The sequence below is a fragment of the Scatophagus argus genome, chromosome 11, assembly GCF_020382885.2.
Source record: "Scatophagus argus isolate fScaArg1 chromosome 11, fScaArg1.pri, whole genome shotgun sequence".
NCBI lineage: Eukaryota > Metazoa > Chordata > Actinopteri > Scatophagidae > Scatophagus > Scatophagus argus.
Window position 1 is genome coordinate 10,425,932 of NC_058503.1, and position 14,682 is coordinate 10,440,613.

The window sequence follows — 14,682 nt, forward strand, 5'->3', positions numbered from 1 at the left end:
CGAATTGGTACTGAGGTTGAGAAAAAGTGAGGAAAAACTTGTGTTTGAACTTATTGTGAAAGAACGCAAGTAACCGGAAGCTCGCAGGTGTTCTTCCGCTCTTCCTTGGACGAAGGTTGGGAACATTTTCACTGAGAAGACGCACGAGTGATGGAAACGATGGTTTCGAGTCGGTCCGAACATGTTCGAGGATAAATAAAAACATGAGTTTTACCGCAAAAGACGAAAGCCAAACTGCGCTGCAGTGACAGTAAATGGAAGAGGGCAGCTGAATTTTTTCGTTATTTTTTAATTTCCTGAAATGGCTCGTCGGTATTTCCTGCTCTGCTACATTTTTACCTGCTATCTAGGTGAGTTTATAAAGACGGTGTAGTTGGCATTTAGGTAGAAAAAAGATTTAGAAAGTGGTAACAGTAGGAGAATTTGTGAGTATTATCGTTTAAATTTCTTTTTTTAATCAAAAATTTACAACTTTACATCTCAGAATGGGAATTTAAGCTTTTTTCTTGGGATGTTCCCGTCCCTTCTCGGCTCCATAAATGTTTGTTAACCCAGCGTTTCTGTAATGCACCACTGCGGCTTGACTGCTGATTAGTTTGGCTCTTTTGTGGCAATCTGTGGTGCAGACATCTTTGACGGTCGGATCTGATAACTTCATGATTAAACTTAATGCTCTAAGCCGAGCACCATAGTTTATAACTTTATTACAGCAGTTAAAAATTGTGTCTGTGGTGTGTATTAGTGAGGAACGTTACTGACCTCATGTGTCTGAACAGTTGATACTGTTTGAGTTATAGGCAGTCTTATTGTTATGTTGTTTGTAATAACTAATAACAACACAGTGACAATCGATCAGAATTTGTTATTGCACCTTTATCTCCCTAACACATTAGTGTGTTTCTACACCTCTCTGTGTTTTAGCTTCAGTTATTGGACAGTCCACAACATATGCACTTGAGGGGCAGGAGGTCAAGCTTACGCCAAACGTTCCTGGAGGCCCTGATCACATTCGGTGGAAACATAATGGCAACATAGTGGTCCAGTTCAATGGGAATGAGAAAGAAGTTTATGGCTCATTTAAAAACAGGATCACTCTTGACTGGCAATCTGCAGAACTCAGCATCACTCAACTCAGTTTTGAAGACAGTGGAGATTATGATTTGGGAGTATACATGAACGATGACTTTCATCATTCACGTCATAAATTGGAGGTTATAGGTAAGTTTTTTTCTTACTAATTTATGAGTAGTTATTAATTAATCAACATGCATCTATAGCTGGAAGTTCTTGCGGTGCCCTTAAAGAAACCCAACACACTTTATTGTCAGACCCATGTCTTCAGGTGGAGACAACATGCTACTGCTGTTCGCTTTATGGATTATGGATTATTAGCCATGAATGTTTCATGCAATTAGCCTTCACATGTAGAAGAGGAGGGCAGCATGGTGGTTAGCACTGTCGCCTCATAGCAAGAGGGTTCCAGGTTCGAATCCCGGTCTGGGCCCTTCTATGTGGAGTTTGCATGTTCTCCCTGTGTCTGGCTGGGTTTTCTCCGGGTACTCCGGCTTCCTCCCACAATACCAAAAACATGCACATTAGGTTAATTGGCTACTCTACATTGCCCCGAGATGTGAGTGGAAGAGTGTGTGGTTGTTTGTCTTTGTGTGTTGGCTGGCGACCAGTCCAGGGTGTACCCCGCCTCTCGCCCGTAGTCAGCTGGGATAGGCTCCAGCTCCCCCGCGACCCTGACGGATAAGCGGTATAGAAAATGGATGGATGGATTTCGTATAAATAGAATAATAAATCCTCATGTGCTGCAAACCGAGATGCAGGAACGTTTTGAACTTCTTCACACTGTATGATGTTGCTTTCACTTTCACTTTCTGGTCAGTAACGTCTTCTCCCTTGAATTGTTTTCTCATCCACATTTAACATGGTACTGTAGTACTGTTCTGTACTAAAAGTTATCAAGGTGCATTTGTAAGTTCAACAGTTTCTGTGTTCAAGTTCACTGCTACATTAACCCCATGTGACCTCTCAGTGTATTCACACATTGACCTCCACTCTTTGTAAGAGAGTCATTAAACCAGGACTGCTCTCCAAACAGTGCAGTCATCACATCCAAACCAGTATTATCTTTGAATATGTCACATAAAGAAATGCATTTTATGTTCAGTTTATGTTTTTGTTTTTTTGTTTTTTTGTGATGGCCTCAGTTTAGAGACTTTTCTCTCCAAATATTAATTGTTTGTCTTCTTCACATGTCAGTATTCTTTCACTGAAAATGTTTAAATCTAACTTTGCCCATAACAAAGATTTTGAACAGTCTTATTTGTATTTGGTCCTTTAACTTTTTCTAATAAGAACTTTATGTCCTTCATTCCTTTTACCACATTCAAACCTTTGTTGCATGTAATGTTTTTTATTATATAATAGAATCATTCATTTATGCTGGCCTATGCATTTATTTATTTGTTCATTTATGTTTTCCTATAGACAAGGTTGCCAAGCCCACAATATCCTGTCATATGAACAATGGCACCAGCTCTCACATATCAGGAACACTGCTGTGCTCTGCAGAGCCCAGACGACCTCAAAACTTAATGAAGTTTGAGTGGAGTTCAAAGGGAAAGGTGCATCCCGGCCCACAGTTGGTAATATCTTTGGGGGGTGAATATGATGACGAAGTACACATTTGTAATGTGAGCAACCCTCTGAGTACTGAAACAGCTACATTCACCTCAAAGGATTGTTACCCTGGTAAGATTTCACTGAGGCATCAGCTGCACTGCATATTTGTTGTTTGTCATTTCAAGCAAAATGTGTGCAAAATGTCCTTTGTTTATAGTATCAAGGCAGATTAAGTTCATGTTCAAAGAAAATAGGATTATAGGATTCTGCATGTTGTTTTAGTCATGAATGTAAAGTGGGTTGACTTTTGTATTTCAGTCAACAGTTCATCTGCAGCACTGATTGCCAGCCTGGTCATCATCTTTATTACACTCATCGCTGTCGCTTTGGGTATCCTGATCTGCTATCGAACCCGCAAAGGTACAGTTGAAAAAACTGCAACATAACCAGATAAATTGATCCCAAAATTATTTATTTTTCTCCAACTGAGGAGCACTTGTTGATAAATGCTCTGATGTCCATGTGCTCTCAAAACTATGTGTAACAGTTGACTTAATGTAATAAAAAGTTCAATGTGGAACAAGTTTCTTTATCATTTAGGGAACAACAGTTCTTCTAGACACACCAACAGTTTGCATAGAATTCAGTTTCTGTGTAGCCTTGTTGAACAAGAAGAGCAGTTATTGACTGTAATCCTCACAGTGAATGAGACTGAAACACACTCTTTCTTTCTTCTTTTTTTGTCCTCTCGCTCTTCACTCCAGCATGTTTTGCAAAGAAAAAGAGAGATGATTGGAAAAAGTCCTCAGAAGGTATAATTCTGTATTTATTTACATTTGTTAGTCTCATAGCAAAAACACTGATTTGCAAATATGTGTATATTTGTGTACAGTATGTGTAATATTTAAAAAGCTTGAACCAGCAAATGTTTGGCATCAAAATATTTGGTACCATTTAGCACCACAAAAACATGGTAAGAAAAATTAATGATAAAAGAGAAAAGACTGCAATGCAAAACTCTTTAGTAATAACTTATTATTACTTTAGTAATTACTTGGGACTATCTCCTTATTGCCTTTTTATTATTACACTATTGCCATTTTTGGAGTATTAGATGTCTGTCAGTGGACTAATCATATTAACCGATTGAAACTGAAATTGTTTCAACACTCCTCAAATGAGAGAGTGAGCAGTGAGAACAAATGATGGTTTTGGTGCTGTTTAAATTGTTGTGACAATTTAAATGTACAATTGCTTTTCATAATAAGGAATGTCCTTAATATTAAAAACCTGGCATGTTATGTACTGGACCACTGAGCACCACTGTGTACATTTTCATAATTTCCTTCTTTCTTTTTCCTGTGGTTGTCTGTTAGTAATTTTACAGAAAACGTAAACCCCACCACATGAAGACTAACTAATCACATGTAGCTCTAAAAATGAAGCGTGCAGCATTTTCATTAGTCTGCTGTTGGCTGCTCATTGTGTAGAGTGAGTGGTGTAACTAATCCAACTTCAGTTCATAATACAAACCCTGGGTCCAAATCAGAGCTGCTTAAATCATGTACTTAACATACTTTTCACCATATTAAATTGAAATATAAATGATGGACTGAATCATGAAGCATTCACTGTTAAATCTCTTTTTCTATTCTACATCAGTGATGCGTAATCATTTGGTATTGATGATACATTCTGGTGCATGTTTTTTGAAGTCCATGGTGCTCATTTGAAAGAGTTTGTCAGCTTGTTATTAAAATCAAACTTTAATGCTCTCTCATGGAGTGTTTCACTGAAAGGTCATATTGTCTCTTTTATCTCTTTCCTTTTTAGTGGTTAGTTACAATATATTTTGTATTTTGTTCTGTTTCACTGTCAGAAAACGGGACAGCTGAGCCCCTTTTGGACAGAGCGCCCACACTTCCCTCGACTCAACCACTTGCCGGTCGTGTTCAACATAACGGGAATATGAGGCCTTGTGACTCTGCTAGCAGTCAGGAAAAAAACAGTTCAGACGGTGTGCAAGGTAACGACTGCTGAATGTTGTCATTGATGATGTGTGACATGTTATTTACCTGTTTTGAGCTGCAGGCAGGAACTTTTTATGGTTGATAAAGTGATTTCCGTGTCTGATCTGGAAGCATCCCAGCAGCCTGAGAGCCCCACATCAACAGCACCAGACAACAGGAGCACCAGTCGCTCTCAAGAGTCTTATCACTCTGAACATGACGCGTTAAATCAAGAGGCCAAGACCAGGAAAGACTCAGCTGAGTCTGCTGTAGTTGATGGTGAAACTGTTGAATCTAAAAACGAGATCCAGTGTGGCCCAAAAGAAGACAAAGCAGGTCAGTGAGAGCCTTAGTGAGGATAAAGAAGAACAGAAGGATGAAGTTGTTGTATTGGTTATCGTGTAACTTGGCAACTTTAAACAAGAAAACATTCTCCTTTTGCAAACTCTTAGCATTCAGGTGCATTTTTCATCCATTTTTACTGTCTACTTTTTCAGAGTTAGAGAAGGAGGAAGATGAGGATGAAGAGGCGAAGTCTCCTCTTGCAAATGGTGTCTCTCCTGTCTCTCAGCCACGTTCACCCCTGATCCAGAACTCTCCGACTGTGGCACCTGATGACACCACTGCTGAACACATGGAAGACACCAAGTTGGATCAGCTCAGTGGAGAAACTGACAGAAATTTAAGAGAATCTGACTTTTCAGGCAAAGAGAAAACAGCTGAGTCAAGTGAGGACAAACAGCCGTCCACAGTTCTTAAACAGGAAGCTTCAGAAACGACACCACCTGAGACAGATTCAAACTTGTCACAGGGAGAAGCAAACACAAATGAGGACAACCAACAAAAGACAGACAATCCAGTTTGTGCAGTCGAATATGAATCATTTGTAGGTGACAGTGAAGGTACCCAACAGGATCTGTGTGGAGCAGCATCCCAGCAGCCTGAGAGCCCCACATCAGCAACACCAGACAACAGGAGCACCAATCGATCTCAAGGATCTTCAGCCACTGCACATGGCAACTCAGGGTGGAAGGTTGTTGGCCTCAACAGGAAGAGGCCAGGACCAGATGAGATGAGTCCACAGAGGAAAAAGGTCAGGTTTTGATGTTGAGGGCCACAGTAGAGTGAAATCAGACAAGTGGTTCAGTTGACTCTGATGGCTAACTGGACCTCCTCATCCATCCATCCATTTTCTATACCGCTTATCCGTCAGGGTCGCGGGGGAGCTGGAGCCTATCCCAGCTGACTACGGGCGAGAGGCGGGGTACACCCTGGACTGGTCGCCAGTCAAACGCAGGGCCAACACACAAAGACAGACAACCACACACTCTCACACTCACACCTAGGGGCAATTTAGAGCAGCCAATTAACCTAATGTGTATGTTTTTGGTATTGTGGGAGGAAGCCGGAGTACCCGGAGAAAACCCACGCAGGCACAGGGAGAACATGCAAACTCCACATAGCAGTGGAAATTCGAGTCAGACTTGGACAGATGAGTTTTGGAGTTTATCTAGAAGTTCTGCCGGCCAGAATGTATTTCCAAAGTCATGGCTGCATATTTAGTTTATCTCAACAATCTAGATGTGTAAACTGCAGCAGCTCACATCTTGTGGGATTTCAGTGTGAGATGTGAGACTTCTCCTTAAGACTTGTGTTTCTGCTTAAGCAAATAGGATTTTCTGTGTAACCAAAAGGTCTCTCTCTGTAGGGTTCCTTTCTGTAATGTTGTTAACAATTGGCTATGAGTGACAAAATGACACTTTCAGTTGACGATCTTTGACCATCAGCAGATCCCCCAAGGGGTCTGTGACTGTTCACTGACGCAATCTACTGGACTAATTCCAAAACTTTTGGTCAGTATGAATCATTTAAACACCAAAACATGTAAATATATGGCTTCAAGTTCAAAAGTACCGGAATTTCCCTTTAAACTCAGAGCGAAGTAAGTGATGCAAGTTTCAGAGTGCAGAAAGAAAATTTACAGTTTCTTTTTCCTTTCTTTTAAGCTCTTACTGGTCTTCCTGCTCTTTACTACTTAGCTAACTGTAATATCATTCATGTTCATTCTGACATGTGCAGTGTTACATTCAATTTTTTTTTTTAATTATTTTGCTTTTTTAACTACACAAGTATTGTAAGAAGTTGTATCTGTGATACAGCCAGTTTAACAGCACTGATCTTATGAATCTCATGCCACGACCTTTGAGCATACGTGAGACAGAAATAATAAGAGATAACACAAATCTCATACTGTGACCCATAAAGGAGACTTTATGGTGGAAAGGAGAGACACTAACCTTAGTTTGACATTCAGTGACTGTAAAAAGGTGAAACCAGCAGACTTTTGTCCTCTTTGGAATCAAATGCTTTATTACAGATGTTGTATGAGAGCATAATCACCACAAACACAGAGCTACAAAATGGTTCATTGTCAGATAAATGTTATCCCATGTACTGTATTTAAAAATGTTTTTGCACATTTTTTTATTTTACCAGCAAGTTTCTGCTAATTTAATTCTGTGACAACATTTCAGATTTTTCAGAGCTCAGTGTGTGTTTGTCATTATTGATTATTCATCAGTATTTGTGATTTCCATGTTTCCATGACGCTAAAGATATATTTTATTCAAGGATTCAAGGATTCAAGGAGCTTTATTGTCATTTCACACACTTAGAACATAAGTGGAACGAAATTACTTTCCCCGGTCCCGGTATAAGCCCAATTGCCTAACAAAATAAATAGAAATATAAACAACGCTATATAATATAAAAACAGTAGAATATTAAAAAAAAACAGTAGATGATATAAACATCAGTGTAAACAGTATAAACAGTAGTGCAAATGGCAAAACAGTAGTGCAAATGGAATCATTTATTTGTATTATGTTGCTTTTGATGGATTTATTGGTAAAGGCAGTGCTTGTGAGTGTACTTTTTACTTTTTATTTTTTATTTATTTTTTTTCATGTATAATCTAAGCTAAGACAAAGTAATTTCCAGATAGTTTTATTATTTCACACTCACTCAAAAGCTTTGGAACCATCCACAATTTATTTACTGGAGAAGCCAGTGAGTAAAGATTGTTGGACTGTAATGCAGGTTGCAATGAAATAAAAGAAAAAAGTTAATAAAAAAGTTGGTCTTTTTGGCACGTGTTAGCTCAGCAAATTCATAACCCACAGAGAAAGACATACTTAGATGGCATCAGGTGATCTTGGTAAACAACTGTAAGAACTCATCTGTCTCAGTAGGGGGCAGTGTTTATTAGCCCTTCACTCCCCTCATGAACTGAGCTTCAGAAATGATTTTTTTTTTTTTAAAGTATTAAAACTGAGGCAAGCTTAACACAGACGACAAATGTTAAGGCTGAATATGGTTTCATAGAAATGTATTTCAGAACATCCATCTGAAGTCTCATGTGTCCAAATGAATGATGTTATGCTGATGTCAGGGCAGGGCAGGGTGTTCCTGAGTTGTGGAAGTGCAATGTGCAGGTTCAAAGATTTGATTCAGAGATGTTCTGAGATTTGTGGTGCAGTTTGACAGTCTAAAGAAGTGTGTAACGGACAGTTGCATCACATTTTGGATTTTGCTCTGCTTTACATTATTGAATCTGATTCTGATATGAAGCTAAACAGTTGCCACAGTCAGCCATAAGTCAAACTAATTAAAGTGCTCACTGATGTAAATGCATGAAAAGCAGGTTCACCCGCACTGCTGGATGACAAGCTGGTGTAGATTTCTGATGGTGCTGGTCGGGCTGTGTGAGAAAGTCTCTCTCTCGCTCTCTCTCTAACACACACACACACACACACACACGGGTCCATCTTCCTGTGGACACCGCCATCAAGTGGTGAAAACAACTTCAAAAAAGGAAAAAAACAATCAGATTTAAACATATGAAGAAAAACCTTAAATTTAATCCAACAAACAAGTATTGGACTGTCCTGCAAACGTGGCTGCTTTATACTTTTATTTCTCTACAATAGAAGTTCAGCGGCATATGTTACACTTTTACACACTGACTGCTTTGTAAATTCAGATTGATAATGCAGATTATAATAGACAATATCACCAACAGATTGTAATATTACTATGAGAGCATGTTTGGTCCCCAGGGAGGAGCTGTGCAGCAGTAGTCTATATGGAAACAAACTAAGTAAAAGTAGCACCGCAAGTGATGAACACATAAATGCATCCAGTAACAGCAGATGATGAGCTCAAATCATGGAGGGAGAACAAACACCTCCGAACCACGATCTGAGCCTGAAGCAGGTTGGCCCTTCATCTGCACCTCAGTGAGGAAGTTGATCACAGCTCGGCTTTCAGAGGAAGCATCACAGCATGAGCCTACCGTGGGCCCACCGCTTTCAGGTACACTATATAGACAAAAGTATAGGGACACCTGACCATTATGCTGCATTCTAAATACATATACGCCTAGATGTTGGAGAAGCGACTTGTGATCAGAAGGTCGCTGGTTCGATTCCCCCACCGGACAGGCAGGAAAAATTTGAGTGTGGTGTAGTGATAATGTCCCCCCCTCCCATTAGCCGGCTGATGTGCCCTTTAGCAAGGCACTTAACCCCCAATATATGCTCCCTGGGCGCTTGATGCAGCCCACTGCTCCTGTGTTTCACTGCATGTTGCATGTGTGTGTGTTTCAGTAATTTCCCAGCTTGGGATTAATAAAGTAACTTAAATTTAAAAAACAAAAGTAGTGTTTGAGTGTAAATGAATACTGCATTATATAATGTAAGTGCTAACTTCTTATAAAGACAGCATATGTCTCTTTCATGTGATATGTAATGACGCACATATGTGATGATGTGATGCACATCACTTCGGGCCTTGCTACAAGAGAGAGAAAAAAAGATGAAACACATTTCTTTAATAACTGTAACATTTGAACACAGTGTAATTTCACATCAGGCCAGTTTAGTAAGATTTTGATCATTTTTGCTGTGCCAGCTGACATTTCAGCTCAACTTCCTATCATTCAAGCACACAAATACATGACCACAATCCAGAAATAACTGCAGGACAAGGAGATTTAACATATCATTGCTTGATATTTTGCACAATAAGAAAACAGACAAAGTTTCAAAAATTGCCTGCCTGAAGACAGAATGTGTAATAAATGTCACAATTAGCATGCAGCCTTGATCGGGTAAGGTGTGCAGGTTCTCCACCCTTTCAGACCTAGAAAATGTTCCCTTGCATTGATCTGTTGGACAAAGAGCAGGTATAAAAGAAAATAACAGAGGAAGAGAAAGAGCAGACATTGATTGACCCGTTCTTAAATTAGGAGGGGGGCCATGCTCACAGATCTGGAAAAAGTGCTTTCCATCAATCTGAAATAGAAAATTACACATTACCATCAACCACCCCACCTTACTGACTATTAAAACACTGTTGCCTGTTGTTGTTGAGTTTTTTGTAGTGTACTTATAATGGGATTCTCCACTATATCAGCACCTGAATGCTTAAACACCTGCTGGCAATAGAATCTGATGAAGGAAGACGTGCAAGATGTCGCCCGGTGTTTGCTAGACTATTGATTTGTCTGATTCGCTCAGATCTGAGTTGTGATTTTATTTTAATTTGACTTAATCAAAGAGTCAAATCATAAAGCCAGTTGAAGATGGCCTTCATGTGGCTCAGGTAAGAATTGTGGTTCCATTCTGGAATGGAACCGCATGTTCAGTGTGCTTCTAGATCAGTTCTAGAAGCACACATTCTAGAACTGATCTGGTACTTGAGTCCTTGTTAGTGAGAGGGTCAGTTTCACTTCAACTTCTCAACAGTGAACAGGTTTACACCGAATTGCAGAAGAGATCGTCACAGCTACAAACATGTTTTCACTACGTCGTTTGTTAGGAAAGGTTAGTCTCTCAGATGTACAATGTGTTTCTTTGGGGGTGGCTTTTTTTAATGCGACCTCGTGGACTGAAAAACATAATACTCTTCAGACTTTGAGTTGTGTTTGTTAGACACTACCTGTGATATTTTCTGTACCTGCAATGAAGGCACGTTGTTTTTCAGACAGTGTTTTGCCATATTTCTCTTTATTCTGAGCAGACAAAAAAAACACCTCAAGAAAATGTGCCAGCAGAGGAGAGGAAAAAGCTCTCCATCCCTCAGAGGAGGTAAGATGATGGAGAACAGTTATTTTACTCTTGCCTAAACTGTTTCTTCATTTTAGCTGTTAGATTATAGTTTACCTTATTTAGTCTTCAGGTGATTTTACTCAGTGAAAACAGTTTCAGTGTAGTTTTTAAGTGGGGATGCACACATACATTCATGTAGTGTAAATAATGCACATTTTCACTTTTTTCAAATTTAATTTTAATTTTATTATTTTTTTCTTAAAATTAAAATTTTTTATTTACCTATTTTTTGATAGCAGGGACACAAAGAATTTCACTGCACATTGTACCGTGTATGATTGTGTATGTGACAAATAAACCTGTCTTGTATCTCGTATCTTGTATCTTGTGTTGTGACCACATCAGTTGACCTGAGATCTGTGACAAATCTTTCTGCACTTTTGACCTTGTAACATACTGGGGCAGTAAAAAAACTTACTGGGACACATGAGTACACATGAGTCAAGAAGATTGAAATACAAATGTTGGAGTCACAGATATTTGGTGTGCAAGTGTAGGAATAATCATTTTGTGATTCTGTGAGAGTTACAAAACTTGTTGCTGATTTCTTTCTGGCTAAAAATTATTCCACTATTGAAAAACCAACCAACTTTCTTTACACCAGAGTGGCCTTCTCAGACACACCTGTTGCCAGCACCAGTCCAGCCTCAGCAAAGCCAGCTGAGGCTGGACAAGACACAAAGACAGAGAAAAGAAAATGGATAAATCGTCTCTTCGGTCACACTCTGGTATGTTTGACAGAAAGTGTCACAGCCTCACTTTTTCCTTGTTTAAATCGCCTGTAACATTTTTCTTTCAGTGAGCACAAATAACGTTTGAAATAGTTTTTCCATGTTGTTTTGGTTTTCTCAACAGCACAAAAGAGTTTCCGAGGAGAAGCCGCCAGTCCCAGAGAAAAGGTAAGACACTCCAATCCGAATACGTTTCATGGGTTTCGACTAACTTGTTTATTCTTGTGATATTTCTGAAAAGTTCACAATAAAATGACCAACCGTGTGTCACTTTTCAGCACAACTGAGGCCCAAACTGCCAGATCAACAAAGAAAACAAGCAAGAAGTGGTGGCGTGGGATGTTTAAATGTTGTAGGGTATGTTTCACAGAAAGAGCTGATGTAACCACCTATGTGTCAGTCACAACTGCACGAGAGCACCTGAAAACTTGTATTGTTCAATATTCTGACTTTGCATTTTTGATCCATGACTGTTTGTCTTTCCACCAACAGACATGTCGGGTTGCTCCATGTCCCAACTCTGAAGAAGAGCAGAAAAACTCGGCAACGCCTAAAAAAAGGTAATGATGCTACGTTCACTGTCTGTCAGCAGCGTGTGAGGTGTGATCACTTCATAAATACATTCACACACAGACTACTTATTCTCACATGATATCAGATTTTTAACCATAAATAATATGACATGATGATTCATTGTCCAGTTCTGCAGTAATCTGAGTTGCTTCAGTTTTAATCTTGTGGTGATGGTCTGTCATGAAAAGAATTTTTTCTTTAATATAAGTTCACCTGCCAGTCATTTTGTTCTTCTCTTGACGAAGATGATCTCTTTCTTTTCCAGAATCAGCTTTGAAACAGTTACAAACGAGATGGAGGAGATGAAAAAGATGGACAAGATGGAGGAGATGAAGGAGATGGACGAGATGGACAATACAGAAGAAGAGACGCAATTTACAGGCGCCATCAACATGCTGTTGGATGAGTCCATCCAAATCACAGATACCTCAATGCTGTCAGATTTAATGCTCGACAATGAGCTCACTGAGCAGTTGCTCCTCCAGCAGCTACTCTTCATGATGTTCAGCAAGTAAGTAACAACTGCCTCTACGCTTTCCAGTCTTCGAAATGTCCGCCGTAGCTGTTCATGTTAAGTTGTACTGTTAAGTTTGTGGTTGTATTTGTCAAAAGCTGTCGATGTCTTTCATTCGGTGTTACTCAGGGCTGAACTGTGACCTCAGAAAAACACATAATCAGATCTGTTAACACACTGTGTTCAGTAGATGTTTTCTCAGAATATTTGTTTAGCTCCTTCTCCGTCATGGCAGCCTGTAACAACTTTCAAAACAAATCATCAACTTCCTGTACGGTGGTAAAGCTGAAAAGTATTTTGCTGTCATTCTGACACATGAACTCTGGATTCATTGTGACATGTTTATGCACCATGCCTTTGTGTTTTTGTGTCACAGTAGCAACACAACAAATCAGTCTACAGAGGTTGTACAGAGCAGGACCGTTGACCCATTCGGGTGAGTAAATCTGCAGAGGAAGCAAAGCTGGAGCAAGACGTGAACCCAGCAAATCAAACAGAAACATGTGCTTTGGGAGACAACGAGCTCCACTTTATGTTCGGTCAGTGAGGGTGTGATGACATGTGCTTTGACTCATATTTGTCAGGTTTCCAAACATTGGACAGAGCTGTTATATGAACTCCAGCCTGCAGAGTATACTGGCACTGGAGGACTTTGTGAGGGACATCAGCCGCATGGAACAGGTTTGGAGTTCAGTCCCTCAGGGTAATCTGATGAGGTAAAGCAGCCCACTGCCATCACCACTAATACACACACACACACACACACACACACACACACACACACACACACACACACACGCACGCACGTCCACGACTCCGAAGAATGAAATCAAAGATCTAACCTTAGTCTTTCACACCTTCTGCAGAAGTTTGATGAAGATCAGGGATGTTCACACCTCTACAGACCCAAAAATAAAATCCAGCCTCCTGCATTCATTTAAGAAGACAATTTCCATCCAGGCTCCCGAGTTCAGAGACAATCAGCAAAAAGTGAGACAACTGATTTGATGTTTTGTTGTTTCACCTCCTTCTCATGCTTTGTGCTCTGTGTATAAACTCTGCTCTGCTTGGTGTGTTTTTGTGTGTTCAGGACGCTCATGAATTCTTGACCGCAGTCTTTAGCCACATGAGGAGTCTGGGCCCTCTGCTGAAGGAGACAGCAGCACTAAAGGGCATAAGTTACACCTGCCCTGTGGAAGACCACCTGGTATTCAGCATGGATAGCACAAGGACATGCAAGAGGTAAGATAGCACAGGTCGATGACACTCCTCTTTCACACACACACACACACACACACGGGTAGTTTGTCGGACAGTCAGGCTACAAGTTTTCCTGCTGCCCCACTTGCTCCCTTTAATAATCAGATGCCGAAAAGGCCCTGTTGTGATGTAGCTGTGGTACAGCACTGTGCTTTAATGTGTACTGTCCCTTTAACGTGCAGTTGTGGGTCCCAGTCAGCGAGACAAGAAGAATTCTGTAACTTGTCTCTGGACCTGATTTCTGGAGGCTCTATAGAACAAATGCTTAAAGGATATCTGAAGGTAAGACCCATCTGTCCTCTTCAGTCACATCATCACAGACTAATCTGAAGTCTGCTGAAACACACACACAAATACAGTATTGTTTCCATCACTTTTGGGGACATCACAGTCATTAATTTCCTGAAGCCCCAAACCATAACAATAAACATTACTTGCCTAATCCTACTCCTTATCTTAACCTCACCCTTTACATTGTGGGCATTTGAGTTTTGTCCCCATGAGTAAGGCCAGTCACAGGTTTTTGTCCCCACAACTACAGGAATACACATCCCCACACACACAGACACACACACACACACACACGCGTCCTCCTGTGTGCGGATGTGTACTCACTTTGTAGGGACATAAACCTGAAAATTTACAGTCACACTGTGATGACTTGCCATCCTTATGTGGACAAAGTTTTATGGTGAAGTCCTGGTTCAAGGTCAGGTTTAGGTTTGGTGTAAGTTAAGGGTTATGGTTGGACCAGTAGTGGACATGTAAGTTTATGTAATGTTCCCAAAAGTGAC

At 40.1% G+C, this 14,682-nt stretch overlaps 1 protein-coding gene across 14 annotated transcripts in view; it reads left to right on the forward strand.

The window, feature by feature from the left end:
• Window positions 1–106: 106 nt before the first annotated feature.
• The window catches only part of LOC124066951 (midasin-like), a 33,689-nt gene continuing 19,113 nt past the window's right edge, over window positions 107–14,682 (forward strand). For 7 of the 14 annotated variants that reach the window (XM_046403850.1, XM_046403851.1, XM_046403854.1 and 4 more), the window contains exons 1-7: window positions 111–350; window positions 922–1,218; window positions 2,497–2,760; window positions 2,950–3,051; window positions 3,396–3,443; window positions 4,511–4,657; window positions 4,773–4,976. In XM_046403850.1, the coding sequence (XP_046259806.1) occupies window positions 302–350; window positions 922–1,218; window positions 2,497–2,760; window positions 2,950–3,051; window positions 3,396–3,443; window positions 4,511–4,657; window positions 4,773–4,976 (1,111 nt within the window). In that variant the 5' untranslated portion in view covers window positions 111–301. Of the gene's footprint in view, window positions 351–921; window positions 1,219–2,496; window positions 2,761–2,949; window positions 3,052–3,395; window positions 3,444–4,510; window positions 4,658–4,772; window positions 4,977–5,137; window positions 5,654–14,682 lie in introns of all 14 variants that reach the window. The other 7 variants (XM_046403852.1, XM_046403863.1, XM_046403867.1 and 4 more) reach the window with 6 other exon arrangements.